The 18,147-nt window shown below is 35.8% G+C and overlaps 1 protein-coding gene and 1 long non-coding RNA gene across 5 annotated transcripts in view; one reads left to right on the top strand and one right to left on the bottom strand.

Moving 5' to 3' along the window:
* Nucleotides 1-16,929, top strand: part of LOC100577980 — a 51,255-nt gene extending 34,326 nt beyond the window's left edge. For 2 of the 3 annotated variants that reach the window (XM_006566206.3, XM_006566205.3), the window contains 5 exons: nt 8,322-8,464; nt 9,607-9,909; nt 13,914-14,456; nt 14,883-15,263; nt 16,428-16,929. In XM_006566206.3, coding sequence (XP_006566269.1) covers nt 8,322-8,464; nt 9,607-9,909; nt 13,914-14,456; nt 14,883-15,263; nt 16,428-16,604 — 1,547 coding nt within the window. In that variant the 3' untranslated portion in view covers nt 16,605-16,929. The remainder of the gene's footprint in view (nt 1-8,321; nt 8,465-9,606; nt 9,910-13,913; nt 14,457-14,882; nt 15,264-16,427) is intronic. The other variant, XM_003250771.4, reaches the window with a different exon arrangement.
* Nucleotides 11,637-13,953, bottom strand: LOC102654428. Of its 2 annotated transcripts, XR_001704623.2 has the most exons (4): nt 13,815-13,953; nt 13,622-13,680; nt 12,972-13,517; nt 11,637-12,887 (listed from the first exon to the last, which is right to left on the bottom strand). It is a non-coding gene; the product is annotated as an uncharacterized LOC102654428 (long non-coding RNA). The 2 variants fall into 2 exon arrangements; XR_003305460.1 differs by having other exon boundaries at nt 12,972-13,680.
* Nucleotides 16,930-18,147: the final 1,218 nt, after the last annotated feature.

The raw sequence follows: 18,147 nt of genomic DNA, 5'->3' as shown, positions 1-18,147 counted from the left end.
CGTCATTCTGCAGGACTCTCCGGTCGCCGGAAGGATCAGCTCTCTTCCTTCTGAGGATTTCGGATGGAGGACTCCATCCCGTTTCTAAATCAGGTTGTCAGCCACAGGGCTGGATCATTTCTTCCGCCTCTTTTCCCTCCCACCTCTTTTCTCGATAATTTCCCTCCATTTTTCCTCCATTTCTCTCTTTCTTTATTTCTTCTTCTCAAAATCAAAATCAAATCTCCTTTCGATTCTTACTGTGAACGTTAAAATTAATCAGAAATAATAAAAGGAGGGAGAGGGGGGAGGAGTAAAAATTGAGAAGATCGAACGATCCATCCATCCAAGGTAATAGACGAGTATGAGAGGAGGAAGAGGGAGGGGAGGGGGGGTAGAGGCCTGTCCTTGGTGCCACTTAAATCATCCCCCCAATGAGTTGCCGCTTACAATAACTCGTTACCGAAAATCCAAATTAAGCTCCTTAGTCGAGAAATTTACGAGACGTTCCCCCCCCCCTCTCTCTCTCTCTCTCTTCTTCAGGATATCCACTCCTCCGCCTCCCCTTTTCTTCTGTCTCGACAACTTTCGCCTTCTCCTTCCTTTTCCTTCCTTTCCCGTAACACAGTTTACCCGAAGTAATTTTAATCCGGCCGAGCGGCGCGTGTATATATACATATATATATACACATATAAATATACGTGTATAGAGAACTCGCGTCAGTTACCCGCGAAATCGTACGAGGCCTCTCCTTCTACTGCTCGTTGCCAGATGTTGGAAAAACAAACTCGGCGAGTAGTGGTGGGGGGAAGAGAAGGAGAAGGGGGAAGCGAGTTGTGTGCAAAAGCGTTGCACAGGTGTTATGTACAGTATGTGTATATATATATGCGAATAGAGGTGTGTAGAAAGAGGAGGAAGGAACGATGGAGGGGAGGCTCGTCTTGTATAAGAGCTTACGGTGTAAGCGTCTTAGGCCAAGTTTTCACCCTTGCTTTCGTTCCACGCGTGCGGGCAGGGGGGAGGAGGGAACTATCCGTAACTCGAGCGAGATTCGGAAGGGGATCGACACGTTCGATTAGGGAAAGGAGGGGGAGGGAGGGAGAGAGACAAACGATAGAAGATTCCAGAATTTTTTTTTCTTTCTTATAAATGATAACAAGACACACGTTGATGTTATATGGGGACGTTGTTCCATTCTTAATATACGAGTTTAAGGCGTGATGAGAAAAATCGTGCGAAGGTTTTTGCTTTATCCTTTTTCCTTTCATTTGTTGGGAGGCGGCCTGTTGCTGAATTCCTTTCGAGCGTTTTTTCAGGGGAGGGAGGGGGGGGGAGGAAGAATCGGTTAACGGTCAGATTTAGAAGGTTTCGTCGCGTGGCCGGTGATCTTATAAGCCGCGCTAGCTGCGAGGTTATCTCATTACATCTTATCTGCTGCTTTCGCCCCAACGCGGGCTTAGCGTTGCTGCGGAGCTTAAATCGCACGCGAGCCCACTCCGGCTCCGACAGCCTTCGCCTGCGCACGCAAAATACTTTGCCGACGTCGAATCAACCGACGTCTCTCTCTCTCTCTCTCTCTCTTCTCGATGTGTCCACCGGATGATTTTTCATTTTTATTCCTTTAATTTTTTACCATTTTTATTTTCCTTTAATGGATGGATTAATGATTAACAGAATTTGATTATTAAATTTCCTTTAAACATGGTCGTGAAGAATAATATGTAAAAAAATTTTGAAATGAAATGAATATTATTTTACGCGAAATAGAAATAGAAAAATATTCGGTTTAAAGATTATAGAAACGGTTGGATCGATCGAATTGTCCTGAAATTTTTTTTTGAATGGATGGGTTAATGATTAATAGAATTTGCTTATTAAATTTAAACCAATAATATATAAAAAAAAATTCGAATATAATTTTATACGAAATAGAAATAGAAAAATATTCGGTTTATAGAAATGATCGATCGAATTATCCTGGAACGAATTTTTTTTTGATTTTGAATTTTTAATGATTAAGAATTTGCTTATGCAATAATATATAAAAAAAATTTCGAATATAATTTTACACGAAATAGAAATAGAAAAATATTCGGTTTAAAGATTATAGAAACGGTTGGATCGATCGAATTGTCCTGAAATTTTTTTTTGAGATAACAATGGATGGGTTAATGATTAATAGAATTTGCTTATTAAATTTAAACCAATAATATATAAAAAAAAATTCGAATATAATTTTACACGAAATAGAAATAGAAAAATATTCGGTTTATAGAAACGATCGATCGAATTATCCTGGAACGAATTTTTTTTTGATTTTGAATTTTTAATGATTAAGAATTTGCTTATGCAATAATATATAAAAAAAATTTCGAATATAATTTTACACGAAATAGAAATAGAGAAATATTCGATTTATAGAAACATTTCGAGTCAATTAAATTATCTAGAAACGAATTTTTATCGTTTGATGATGAAATTCTGTTAAATCCAGTATAATAATTGATTAATAAAATTTCCTTGAAGCGTTGCCAAAAGATCGTCAGGATTATAATATAAATAAAAAATTTCAAAGGAAACGTATAACACAACCATACATACATAGAAATAGAAAAATACCCAATTTATTAATAACAGAAACTTTAGAAAGAGAGAGAGAGAGAGAGAGAGAGAGAGAGAGAGAGAGAGAGAGAGATGACGGTTGCAGCAGATAAAAACGTTTGGAAAGAGTTGGTCGGTTTTATCTGTAAAGGCCGGCATCCGCCGGATCAGCTTCAGATACCGAAACCGCCCACACTTTCCTTCTCCGATGCGCGCGCCAAAGTTCCAAGAACGGAAGAGAATTTGACGGAAGAGAGAGCTCGCCTCGAGACTCTTCGAATCGAACGCCCTCTTCAAATTTTTCTCTCTCTTTCGAAAAACGAAACTTAAAACTTAAAACTTAAACGTGCAACGAACGCATCCCCTTGTTCTCCTCTCCGGATCGAAGACTCGGTGGCACAGCTTGATTCGATTTCGAGAGATTAGGCAAAATCGCGTTGGATTACCGAGTCACCAAGACGGAGGGGAAACCTTAGGATCGAAGTCTTGGCCGTGCTACCACCTCATCTACATACCTTTCCTCTTCCCGGATGTGGAACGCGTCGTCGCATTATCCCTCTCTCTCCCTCTCCATCTATCTATTTCTCTATCTCTCTTTTCTTCTATACAAACAGAAAAGATCCTTCTATCTATGTCTCTCTCTTTCTATCTATCCATCTATGTCTCTATCTGTCTCTCTCTATTTATCTCTCTATATATCTATTTATGTATCTATCTCTCTCTTTCTATTTATCTATCTATCTATGTCTCTCTCTATCTCTCTATCTCTTTCTCTCTCTCTCTTTTCTTCTATGTAAACAGAAAAGATTCTTCTATCTATGTCTCTCTCTTTCTATTTATCTTTCTATCTATCCATCTATGTCTCTATCTATCTCTCTCTATTTATCTCTCTATATATCTATTTATGTATCTATCTCTCTCTTTCTATTTATCTATCTATCTATGTCTCCCTCTATCTATCTACCTATCTTTCTTTCTCTCTTTTCTTCTACGTAAACAGAAAAGATTCTTTCGGTAAATTTTTACACATTGAATGTCGCTTTCTCTCTCGATCGGATTTTCGAAATTTGTGAAATAATCACAACCCTTAAACGAGGGCTTATATATATATATATATATAAAGAAATATTCGACGAAGAATTCTTCTCGTCTCTCCCCCTCTTTCGTGTGCAACTAAATCTAAAAAAAGAAAAAAAGAATAAAGAGAACCCTATTATCGCGTTGTGGAACGGGGTGACGAAAAATATGTTCCAACTTTTTATCTTGTATCTGCACCGCCGACTTGGCAACGGGCGCGAGGAACGGTCGGTTAATTTATCGAGTTGGGCGAAAGGGAGGGGGGGAGAGTTCGATTATTCTCCCCCGAAATGACGACGATAATAATAATAATAATAATCCCGAGTTTTGTTAAAAAAAGATTCGCCGAGGGAGAAAAAAAAAAAAGTGTAGAAAAATCGAATTTACGATTTTAATCGTGATTTTATACAACGAGAGATCTGCCGATTCTTCCGTTGATATAATTTTATTTTCAATTAATAATCCGAAATATACGGACGATTATTATTATTATTATTATTATTGTTGTTATTATTATTATTACTCGTGTTTGGAAACTTGGTTAAGACTTTCCAAATATATAGGATTGTCATTATTTTTTTTTTTTTCAGTTATGTATTTAAATCTTTTCGATACGAAACTCTTCGTTTCTCGTCGTCGAGAGTTTGAAAAAAAAAATGTTGAAAATTTGATCGAAATAATTTCGAACGAGAGAAAATTCGCGAAAATTTCGAAAATCGTGCGATTAATTTGGGATAAAAATATTATCGATAATAATAATAACAATAAATCGAACGAGAGAGGACAACATTTCGAAAACGAAAAATTTGAATCGAAAATCTGAAAGGAAAAGAGAGAGAGAGAAAAGGGGAGGGAGAGGGAGAAAAGTGTATTTGTATTTTCTTCTTCAAGGGGTTGTCTTTGGGATGAATCTTATCTCGTGGCGAGAACTGTCAAAGACGAACCGGGCTGACGCTTCCGTCGTGTTTCCTTCGCAGTGTGAACGAAAGGGAGATAACCGGAAGCCCGATAGGGGTCTGCACCAGAAATGAGAAATGTCTTTGCGGCTGCAGAGATTAAAGATTTTGCGGATGAGTTGCGGTTGACACTTTTTCTCTCCCTCCTTCTCCTCCTCCTCCTCCTCCCTTTTTCTTTATCAGAACGCCTCTCTTTTCGCACGCGACTCGAAAACTTTTTATCTAGAGCGAAGTATCTAGAGCGAAGTTTCTCTAATTTCGTTGCTCGATCGATTTTCTAACGAATAACTGATTTCTAGGTTAAATCGACGATGATTTGTAAAAAATTTCTTATTAATTTCGAAAATTTTAATATTTAAATTTATTCTCGTCTTCGAGCATTTCGAATTAAATTTAAATTATTTTCTTACGAATAATGTATCGAGCGTTTTTTTAAATTTATTCTCGTTCTCGATCATTTCGAGTTAAATTTCTAACGAATCATAATTAAGGAATCAAATCGACGATAATCGATTCCTGATCTTTCTTGAAAAATTTATTCCATTTACCGTATATCGATCGAGTTTTCATTTTCCAACGAATAATAATTCCAAAATTAATGAATTTCTAACCTTTCGAAAACTTTGCACCATTACGCGAAATTACACCATCATTTCGGTAATGCTCAATCGGTAATTGAACTTCCTATACGAATATCAATTCCCAATCTAATTTCCTCGCGAAAAATTTCTTTCGAAAACTTTGCACCATTACGCGAAATTCTTACCATCGTTTCGTGCTCAATCGGTAATTTAATCTTCCTATACGAATATCAATTTCCTCGCGAAAAATTTCTTTCGAATCACAAACCGAATAGAAGAAATAAACTTTCGACAAATTTTCAACTTTTCGTATCCGACAACTCTACCAACCCTGATCCCAACGTTGATCGACTTACTCGATATTAAATCATAAACCGAACATATACCGCGATATGTTATATACATATATACATATATATCAATGATGGCCGATGCTAAGGTGCTAAGTCTGCCTGTAAGATGGCCAACAAAGGATTTACTCTGGGTACGGTGGCCACGATATTAGGTATTAATGGCTAACTAAACTTCCATCTAATACGGTGGCCATAGGGGTCTGGGTTGCATAAGACAGGTCGCGTAGACGGGAGAGGGGAGGGGGGGGGAGAAGGTAGGAGAGGCTGCCGGCCAGTGGCCACCTTAATCCAGGGACGTATAGTTTTCATTAAGGTGCCCTCGTCCTCGTCCCGGGCGTACAACACGTCTCTGTACGGGGATCAGCTGGTTTAAGGTAGGCTTCCAACTCCGCAGATTCGACCACGGACAGACCGTATTATGCGGTCTGTTTATTAGCGAGCCTTCCTTCCTTCCTTCCTTGCGAATCTGTTAATCTGTAATCCCCTCCCCTTTCGTGACGTGTCGTCTTATCAACTGAGATGTAGAATATGTCGCCTCCCTTTTTCTCTCCTTATTGTCTCTTTCTTATTGTATAAGGTATATAGTCGAGTTTAACGAGTCGTTGTTCATTTTTATGAGGAATGAAAAGTGGAATCGTTTGCAATTAATAAATCTTTTTATTTTTATTAATGGTCGTTCGATGCAGTGGGAAAGAATCAGAATGACGGGTTGTAAGATTGAAAGGAATTGGAGAAATGGATGAGAATGGATTGAATAAACGTGTACATTATCTTTTAGAATATTTAGCTAGGATAGAAGAGAAAATGCTATGGAGGGTACTATAAAGTATATATCAATATCATGGAATGCTATGCTATTATGAGATAAATGGATTATCATTATTAAAAGAATATTGTTAGTATAGCTAATGTCATGATCAAAAAAATATTGAAAATATTAAAGAATACAAGTTGCTATGAGATACTTATTAATCATTGTGGAATATCGTGAAAGAAATCATCATTATAAAATACTATTATTTATTATTATTGTATTGTGAAAAATATTACCACTAGAAGAAAATTACATTATATGCTATAAAATATCATAGAATACTGCCAAAGAATCTTCACTGTAAAATACTATATAAAAAATTGCCATTATGAAACCATAAGAAGTATTAAAATCAAAAAATATAGGCATTATAAAATACTATTCCCAAAAAAATATTATCTATAAGAAAACTACAGAACTATAAAATATTATCATTAAAAAATATTGTCATTATAAAAAAACCATACTATGTACTATAAAATATCATAGAATACCACCAAAACAATCGCCACTATTATCCAAAAATATTGCAATTATGATAAAAATGTACTGTAAAAAAATATTGTTAAAAAATATTATCTATAAAAAACTATGTAGAATGTATTACAAAATATCTATAGAATACAACGAAAGAACTATAAAATATTATTATCAAAAAATATTATCATTATAAAAAATCATAGTATATAGTACTATGACTATAAAATATCAGTCTCATAGAATACCAAAGAATCACCACTATAAAATACTGTTGCCAAAAAATATTGTCACTATAAAAAAAATATATACTATGTACTATAAAATATCATAGAATACCATCAAAAATATTGCAATCATGATAAAAATGTAACTATTGTCAAAAGATATTACCTATAAAAAACTACAGAATGTACTATAAAATATCTACAATCAAAGAATCGTCACTATAAAATACTATTTCCAAAAAATATTGTCTACAAAATGAAAAAGAAACTATAAAATATACTATAAAATAACAAATATCATACAATACTAAAGAATACTGAATCTCCTACTAGAGAGATCCATCCATGTCAAATATCTCAATTTCTAACCTCTTTTTTTCTCTCTTTCTATAAAAATATCCTCGCACATCATAATTTACATCATTCCACGAAACTAAAAATACCAAGCTAAATATAGAACAATCTCCAACAATCATTCTTCCATTTCCTAACTGGTAACAGAGCTAAACGAAACGATAAATAGTTTCGACACGAGATGCACTTCTTCCGGGATGACGGAAGACGGAAGACAGGCGCTCGTTCGTATCGTCGCTCTTTCAATCTCACGATTAATAACCATCACTTCTCCACTCTTTGATTCTCTGATCTGTTTCTTCGAAGAAATTTTCGAAATTCCGCGACCCAGGTATTTCTTCCTCTTCCTCTTCTCCTTCTCTTTCTCCTTCTTTCGCATCATCCCCTCCCTCCACCTCCACCTCCTCGTTTCTCCATTTCCGTTCTCGGTTTCGTAGAAAGTCTGGGATTACGACCTGAAGTGGGATAGACTCGGGGACTTAAGTCAGGGTTACACAAGGATCGCAGCTATTGTGCCATCACCCGGGCTCTTATTGTCTCGGGATAGACGAGTGGATCTGCATATGCTTAGCACGAGAGTTAGAGACTTCTCTCTTCCAGGCGATCTTCAGCGTTCCACGAATCATCTGGACCCTCGTCGAATTCAAATCCTGATACCGTGATACGTACCCATTGTCGGGAAACCCCCGACAGTATTGTCGGGAAACCGGCTCGATTGTATTCCACAGGGCATAGTATTTTCCAACTTCCGCTTCCGCGAGCGGTAAACGAGAGTTAAAAAAGGGAGAGAAAAAAGAAAAAAAGAAAAATTATCATTCGTCGACGAAAAAGAAAGATCGTAGAATCGTGGAAAATGGAAAACGATTAATAACTCTACCTGTCCTCCTCTTCTCTGTTCCAGGGAAAAATCTTCCGGTCCACTGCGTGGTCGAGACCATACACAACATCGTCGAGACACACGTGAGCAATTCTCGTGAGAATTGGCGTAGGCCTCAGGTGGAGACGGACTCGTACGTCATCATTCCTGTAGCTATGCCTTTTCAGGTAAAAAAACAAACAAACAAACAAAACTTTGAAACTTCCTTAGAATCTTGCTTAACTTGGAATGATAAAAATAATAAAACTTGCTTAGAATCTTCCTTAACTTAGAGTGATAAAAATAATTCTATAATTGCCACCAGGACAAACAAACAAAACTTTAAAACTTTCTTAGAATCCCTTAACTTAGAGTGATAAAAATAATTCTATAATTCTATAATCACCATTGGATAAAAAACAAACATAACTTGCTTAGAATCTTCCTTAAAGTGATAAAAATTTGTCATCAGGACAAACAAACAAAACTTTAAAACTTCCTTAGAATCTCCCTTAACTTAGAATGATAAAAATAATTCTACAATTGCCACTAAGACAAAACTTCAAAACTTCCTTAGAATCTCCCTTAACTTAGAGTGATAAAAATAATTCTACAATTATTCTATTTCCACTAGAAAAAACAAACAAAACTTTGAAACTTCCTTAGAACTTTCTTTAACTTAGAATGATAAAAATAATTCTATAATTGTCACCAAGAAAAACAAACAAAACTTTGGAACTTCCTTAGAACTTTCTTTAATTTAGAGTGATAAAAATAATTCTATAATTCTATAATCATGTCACAAACATATAAAACTTTGAAACTTTCTTAGAATCTCCCTTAACTTAGAGTGATAAAAATAATTCTATAATTCTATAGTCATACCACCAGATAAAAAACAAACAAACTTTCATTAGAATCTTCCTTAACTTAGAGTGATAAAAATAATTCTATAATTCTATAATCACGCCACCAGATAAAAATAACAAAATTTCATTAGAATCTTCCTTAACTTAGAGTGATATGAATACTATAATTGTCACCAGAACAAACAAACAGAACTTTAAAACTTCCTTAGAATCTTCTTTAACTTAGAATGATAAAAATAATTCTATAATTGTCATCAGGACAAACACACAAAACTTTAAAACTTCTTTAGAATCTCCTTCAACTTAGAATGATAAAAATAATTCTATAATCATAGATTCTATAATCACCAGATAAAAAACAAATAAAACAAACAAAACTTTCTTAGAATCTCCCTTAACCTTAACCTTAACCTGAAAGTGATAAAAACAATTCTACAATTCTCTATACATCACGCCGCCAGGATCTGGTGGGGGAGGCTCTGGTGCGGCTTGGATACTCGAGCGACCTGATACCAAGCGCGAGGGGCAGTATCGTGATAAGGAATTGGAAACCTCTGCCGATGGAGAAGGTCGCGGACGGCCCGCTGTTGACGGTGGGCGACATATTGGCCGAGTTGACGTCGGTCGCAACGCTCAAGATCCAAGTGTACAGGTCGAGGCCACCGCCCCCGAGCCCCGCCGCGGAGGTCAGGAACAAATTGTTGAGACTGTTGCTGCTACACAGCCATGCGCTCCTCGTCTCTGCCGGTTGTCCCCTCGACGAGGTGAGCCGCTTTCGAATTATCTATAAAAGACACGGTGGCGCCATCTCTCTCCTAGATTTAAACGAAGCTCTCGAGCAAAGAGAGATCGCTCGGTTTGGATAAGGAGGGAAGTGGGGGGATGTAAGACCGCTTAAAAAATGTACAAAATGTAAATCTAACCGGAAAGTGCTTGTCGTCGGGTCGGTTAATCTCATTAAGAAGTCCCTTCGACTTGTGTACCCTTCTTGTCTCCTTCTTCTCGGGAGAAATAGTGGAGTAGTAATCTCTGCCGGGAAGATTGTCTCTCTCTCTCTCTCTCTCGGATCCGATCCGATCCGACGTTGATCCGCGTTTTAAATAAATGTTTTCCCGGCTTCCGAACCACCACTATTTGCCGAATCCTCCTTTCACCCATCGAAAACACTTTCGGTTAATTAAACTCGGTTTCAACGCCGGTTTTAGAAGAAAAAAGAGGAAAACACAATTTTGAGGTTATCTCTCGGATTCGCGTTTCGCGAAGCGCAAGGAAGAAGAAGAAGGAAAAAATTAATTTCTATTTAATATAAAGAGAACGTTGGCGAGAAAGAATTGTTAATTAATTTCTTTCGTTTCTAAAAAAAATATACTTGATTGATTTAGTTTCGATCCGTTTAATTTTTCTCGAACTTGGACACACATCGTTTCACAAATACAATTTCCATGAGAATTCATTCAGAATTCGTGTAAAATTCTTAATTTTCGAGTAAATCCTATTTTAAAAAAAAAAAATATTCTTGAGTAAACTCGATTAACCTGTTTAATTTTTTCTCGAAATTTGAATATAAATCCTCTTCTCCTTATGGAAGAATTCACACGCAGAAAAAGATTCTTAATAAATTTTCAAGCAAGTAAGTAAATAAAATTGGACATGATTCAAATACAATTTCCACTTAGAATTCGTAATTAATCCGAGTAAACGTTTCACCGCCATGATACCTGCAACTTGCCTCCTTTTTGATGAAAACAAACGTCTGGATTGATCAAACGGTCGACACAAGAAGACGAAGAAATACGATGAGAAAGAAAGACTCCTAATTGATCTTTTTTCGAAAAAAAAAAAAAAAAGGATAATCCAAAGGTTTATTCGTTTCCGTCTGGAAATTTGTAAGCACGTGAAAGTCTTGCACGATTTCCATCTAGCCGGTGCCCTTTTCGCCGGGAACGAAGATCTCATAGCATGTGATAGGATTACCCTTTACTCAACCAAATTCAGCAGCCTTCATCAAAAGCCCCCTCGATATCGGAAGAAGGAGAAGGGGCTGTACGCCACCCCCTCTGGGCGGGCATTATCTAAGTGCACTCTCTTTGAAGATCCTGCTACACTCGCCCATCCTCGAACTTTAATGCCGCTCGCGGTGGTCTATGATTACCAATTTTCCCTGACAGACGTTTCCTACTCGAGTTTCGGCCCGTCGGCTAATGGCGGACTGCTGCGATCGTGAATCGCCGACACTCTCTCTCTCTCTCTCTCTCTCTCTCTCTCTCTCTCTCTCTCTCTGTCTCCAAGAGCGAGACTTAATCCCGATCGTTCCTAATCGTGGAAATTTCTTCCGATTTTCCCCTTTTTTCGTACCATTTTCGTCGCTCGAGTTGCTCGATAATTAAAGTCTAGAGCATTGCGAGTAATCGAGCGTGGAACGCTTAAGATGAAATAAGATTCAGGGAATAAGTTTTTGTGATGTTTTCTGAATGGATTTCTGTTGTAATAATTTAACTTCGTTCTTTATTATTTATTCGTTGTTATGTGAAATTGGTGATGTTTGATGATAATTAAATTCCATTTGAATTGTGAAAGTTTAAATAGTAGACAAATTTATAGAATGCTGATTCGTTGCCTATTGTATTGCCTATTGTATTTCTGTTGTTTCTTGAGCAATAATTAAAGCTTCGTTTGAATCAAGTAAGTCTTGATTATGTAAAGTTTAAATGTAGAAAAGTTTAGTATGGACACGTTAGAAAAGAAAAAGAACAGACTGATTAAACCTCTGATGAATTCTTTTTAATTCAGATGATGCGTAGAACTATCTTTTGTGATATTTAATTATATTGATTCTATTGCTTGAACGTTCACTAGATTATGGAAATTTATGCACGGTAAGAGTATAAGATATGCAAATATACATGTAACGATATTTTAGGGATAAAATAGATTTTTAATTGCTTTTGATACAATTTCTGTAATCTTGTTCGTAGAAAAATTTAAATTTCCATGAATCTATTTTATCATTACAAAAGAAAAGAAAGAAATAGAAAGCTGTATCTAACATATATATTCCAACAATATCTACTAAACTAACTAAACGACACCCTTATCAAGAAACAAAGAAATGATAGTTATCAAAGGCTTTTACATTGATGTATAAAAAAATTAACATGTGATTAATCGTGATAATCACAATATATACATAGAAGACAAATTTAATGGATGTAGAATCTCTTGAGAAACTCTTGAATCTCTTTTCTCTACTTTTCCTGATGGCTTTTCCGTTTCGTCTCCTATCTTCATTCCAACATTTAGCCCATGTATTACGAAAAACATCGTCAAAAATACGATGATTCCATTCGAGAATATTTGATCAGCTCTCGAGATGCCGATTGATTTACTGCTACCCTGCGGATGATCAGCTGACGCGTCACATGGAAATAATAAATAGGCGTAAATCAGACCTCGAATTACAGCTCGATGTGTCGCACAGATAAGCTGATTGGCCCGTTTTTATTAGCTGAACTTACGTCGTTTTTTTTTTTTTTTGTTTCATCATAAAATTTTCATGCGAATAAATTTTTTCAGGAAACACTTTCGAAAAGGCGATCGAGATACGAGGCATCAAAATTCCTTGTGATTCTCTTTTTGTTAAATAAATGGATTAATTATTTTCGAAATTAAAAAAAAAATTTCATTTTACGAATTTTTCATTACGAATCATAAATAATATTTCATAAGATCCATCAATTAACATCTGAAACAGTCCATTGAAATTTCCTTCCTTTTATTATTTTAATAAAAAATAAAAAAAAAAAGAAACAAAATTTTCTCTTTTTACCTGATAATTTTCCTCCTCTCCTTCGACGGTATTTACATATTTATCAACCGATTTCTGAAATCTGAAAGCCCTGTCAACCGTGCTCCTCGTCGTCGGCTTACTACCTGAGTGATTAAGTGCCGGGCTGTAAAATTCGTTGCGGATCAGAATTCTAGCTAAAAGGTGACAGCCTTTGTGTGTGGATAATAATAATTGTTTCTGCGCCGTATCTGGCGCTACCAAGGTGTCATGGATACGGGCACGGATTACCGCGTTATTAAAGTGGCGTCGAGCACCTTGATCCTCGCGGGCGGAGATATTTGTTCTTACATAAATCATTGTCCAGATAACGAACGCGTTTGACAAACCTCGTACTACTTCCTACGAGCCTAAAACTTTTCCATAATCTGCTCTCCTTAATTCCATAGCGATGCGTGGAATTATATCTCGTCAACGATGATATCTTGATACCATCGTATCGTATTATTGCTCGATACACAGGGACACGCACGAATATTGTTAAGGGTGATGATTATTATCGTACGTTATCGTGCAAGAATAGAAAATCTGAAATATTAAAAATGATGAATAAAAATTTCTTCTAAAAGTAGAAAATATAGGGACAATGAATTTGAGGTTAACTCTGTATCCGCCACTTACGTTTCACTTACATTTTTACACTCCCGAATCTAAAGACTCTTTTAAAAAGAGTCTTTTCTACGTAACGTATCTAAAAAAGAGGATAAACAGAAGAAATAATCCTAAGCCAAATGATATTTAATATAGATAAGAGCTCGGTTATAATACGATACACCGGTGCAGAAAATTAACCATTTAGACAAAGCGCATCTAAAAGGAAAATACCTTGAAAATCCTTCCAAACTATGAAATTCTGTAAAGATCAAAAATCGAAAGTTTTTTTCCTTTCTTTTCCAAAGTTCAATTCATCATTTTGGTTCGCAGATGACACTATTATCTCTATGTAGAGGCGGAAACGATCTATCGGAAGAAACTAAACGAAACTTCGAGTCATGGTTGCAACAGCAACAATTGGGTCTAGGTTTGAACCCAATGGTGCCAACCTCGAATCATCACCACACGCAGAGCCCTCAGCCGGATGGTGGCGGTACCATAGGATCTGCGGGTGGCACGATCGGTCCTCCTCATCCTGCACTTCTTCAGTACTCGCATAAAACAAGGATGAGAACGAGTTTCGATCCTGAACTGGAGCTACCGCGTCTTCAGCGATGGTTCGGTGAGAATCAACACCCGTCGCGTCAACAAATTCAACACTACGTCTCGGAATTGAATGCCTTAGAATCTCGGCGAGGCAGGAAGCCGTTGGACGTAAATAACGTAGTCTACTGGTTCAAGAATGCAAGAGCCGCCCAGAAAAGGGCTGAGAACAGAGGTGTTAATGGTTACAGTCCTCCTGGGCTCAGTCCGAGAGGCGCCAGTATTGTCAGTGAAGATTGCACCGACGAGGAAGAGGATTCGAGGAATCAAGTGCGTGTTCGATTTATTAAAAAATGTCGTTACGAATGTTGCTTCTCGTCAATCTAGTTATCAACTATCCTAGTCGGTAACTATTTATAGCGCGACAATTTAAAATTTAAAACTAGAACAATTATAATTTATTATTCTATCATAAAGCAAAAATAAATTGTTACAATTAATCGTATCTCAACGAATTAGAATGTTTCTATAAATTCGAATAAAACACGACCTGCCATGTTGACGTTAAAAATTTAAATCGATCGATAATTTTGGCATCGAATAAAATCAATTATAAATATTAATCGTAACGTTATTTTTCAATTAACAATTATATTGAATTAATTCAAAAAATCGACACGATCAAACGTTATTGAAAACAACTAATCAAATTATCTTTCACGTAATCGTATTATATCGTGGATAATTATTTTTTAGTCGACGTCACCATCTCCCTGTCCACCTGGAAGCCCACCGGTCGGCCCATTGTCGCTCACGACCAGACCAGAGGATCAACAACCTCCACCTTCGACACCATCCTCGGTAAAACAAGAGGATGCAAGGGTATCTTCTGGTTCTGAGGACGACGAGACGAGGCCGACCGGTCCTCTACCGCCTGGATTTTCTCTCGTGCCCAGTTCTATGTTCGGCCATGGGATAATGTACATGTCACCTTATCTGCCGCCTCGTGGACCAGCTGGTTGTTCGACCAGTATGTTGGACGAAAGGAGGAAAAGGAACCGGACGTTCATCGATCCGGTGACGGAAGTGCCCAGACTCGAAGCTTGGTTCACTCACAATACTCATCCCAGTCACGCGGTAAGTTGTACGTGCGACGTTGTTTTAATTATCGACACGTTAATTTGTCGTGTTTAATATTGATTCAGTAACCTCGAATGCTTGAAAACAACGGTGTAGCAATTTCGATCTTTAAATTTTTGAAACGATCCATTCGTACAAATATAATTCATAAATGTGATTATAATTATGATTACAATTCGATTTGTGTAATATAAATAAATAATTATGTTCGTTCAAGTATCTTTAGAAATTTATCGTCAATTCTGGATAAAGGTATTTGATTCTTTTAATAATCGCAATGAAATAAAGTTCTTTTTACCACAAGTCTCGTGCAAGACGTCAAAATTAGGTTAGGTTGAATTCATAACCGTACGAAAGAGATTCAAATAATATTAATATAAATAAATGGTTACATTCAAGTATTTTAATAAAAATTTATCGTAATTCTGGATAAAAACATTTGATTCTTTTAATAATTGCAATGAAATAAAATTCTTTTGATAGATTTTGCTATTACGATCGAAGTGTAATTTATTTATATGATAATTTTTACCATAAGTGTCGTGCACGATGCCAAAATTAGGTTAAGTTGAAAGAGATTCAGGTAATTTTAATATAAATAAATGATTATATATATTCAACTATCTTAATAGAAATTTATCGTAATTCTGGATAAAAACATTTGATTCTTTTAATAATTGCAATGAAATAAACGTAAAATTCTTTTGATAGATTTACTAATTACGATCGAAATGTAATTTTTTTATATAACAATTTTTCGCATAAATTGTAACAATCTCGTGCAAGATTAGGTTAGGTTGAATATATAATCGAACAAAAGAGTTTCAAGTAATTTTAATATAAATAAGTAATTACATATATTCAACTATCTTAATAGAAATTTATCGTAATTCTGGATAAAAAAATTTGATTCTTTTAATAATTGCAATGAAATAAACGTAAAATTCTTTTGATAGATTTACTAATTACGATCGAAATGTAATTTTTTTGTATAATAATTTTTACCATAAGTCTCGTGCACGACGCCAAAATTAGGTTAGGTTGAGATCATAACCGAACAAGAATAATAATGATTAACATAAATTCAAACAATTTTATTATTTCATCTCTCTATCTCACGTCTATCGATACAATTTTACAATACTCGATTCTGATTCGCAGTTGATTTTGAAATACACGGAGGAGTTGAACAGGATGCCATACCGGCAGAAGTTTCCCAGACTGGAGCCGAAAAACGTGCAATTCTGGTTCAAGAATCGGCGGGCTAAGTGCAAACGTTTGAAGATGGCGTTGTTCGAAGGCGAGTCGCCCCAACCTCACCCGTATCACGCTGACTAGCTCTCGTCTCTTCGTACAATATAAAATATAGAAGCAAGCATCGAGAGATGGTCGAGAGATGGCATCGTCGTTTGTAATACCAGGTGGATATAATGGAATGAGGAAATAAGAAGGAAAAGAAGAGAATAAATAAATAAATAAATAAACAAAAACCATCGTTAATCAAAACCTGTTATTTCTTTAAATATCTCGTTGACTCGCGACCATATTCGCCACGGTCGCAATTTTGTTGTAATTAATTCGCGTAATAATTAATATAATATGGACCTTAATAAGTGTACATATGAGAATATTGTCGAATAAAAAGTATACGTAACGATTCGCAGCATGGTCATTATCCTTCTTGAAGATATATTATTACACATCTTGTACACGTTCCTTTTTTTTGTAAACACTCCCCCCTCTTCCTTTCTCCATCCGTTACCATTTCAAGGAACAATCTAATAAAGAAAGTTTGCAAACAAGTAACGCATGTGTCGTTATTTAATACCAAATATTTATTTATTTACACGTTGTTTACAAAATTTATTTTCAGTGAATTATATATTCTCTCTGAAATAATTTTCGATTAGAAAAATTACACAGCAAAGATTATCTTCTTTACGTAATATTCTACGTAATAGCAAGGATTTTCGCATTAAAAATTGAATTATCATTATAAAATTCAATTCTACTTTCAAAATCTCTCATCCCCCCCTCGGTTAAGAATATTATTCTCGAATCGACCCCGACAGTTCTTTATCATCGTTCGAAGCTTGTAATAATTTAATTTTCACCGGAGAAAGGAAATATGGAAATATTTGAGATATCGTAGAATAAATTTGGACGGCAAGTCGACGATAGGAGAACGAAGGAGGAGGTAGCGTGGCATCTATGAGGGGCACGTCGACGGGAGATCACGTCGAGGCCGAAGTCAGGACGGATTTAATGAGGATAGGCGGATTTGTCCAATTAAAATGTCTTGTAAAGATCCGGCTAGGTCGATCCACCTCGTTCATTCGCAAAACATCGAAATTCGACATCACCGCAACAACCTCTTCTTATCCGCCACCGCTATATATACACGTACACTCGGCCCGCTGTTATCCCTTTCGTTATCGAGATTCGTCTTTCGAGAATCTTGTTGAGAGACGTCGTTAAGGGAATTCCGGGATCCCTCTCTGAAAAATTGAACTTTTTCTTTTCTCCATAACCGGATCGATATATATATATATATATATTTCTCTTCGAATAAAAATAAAAGTAAAGAATTTTTGTTGTAACGAACGAAATTGAAAATTTAAATATTCGAGAAAAAAATAATTTTGTTGTAACGAACGAACTTGAAAATTTAAAAATCCAAGGAAATTATCGAGATGATGGTAAGAAAATAATTTTCTTGTAAGGAACGAATTTTAAAATTTAAAAATTCGAGAAAAATTATTGATGGCAAGAAAATAATTTTATAAATATTTTATAAATATTAAAATGTTTAAAAATTCGAGATGATTGCAAGAAAATAATTTTGTTGTAACGAACGAATTTTAAAATTTAAAAATCCAAG

Source organism: Apis mellifera, linkage group LG10 (assembly GCF_003254395.2).
Source record: "Apis mellifera strain DH4 linkage group LG10, Amel_HAv3.1, whole genome shotgun sequence".
Taxonomy (NCBI): Eukaryota; Metazoa; Arthropoda; class Insecta; order Hymenoptera; family Apidae; genus Apis; species Apis mellifera.
The sequence above is the reverse complement of the archived record's forward strand: the minus strand, read 5'-3'. Positions and strand labels throughout refer to the sequence as shown.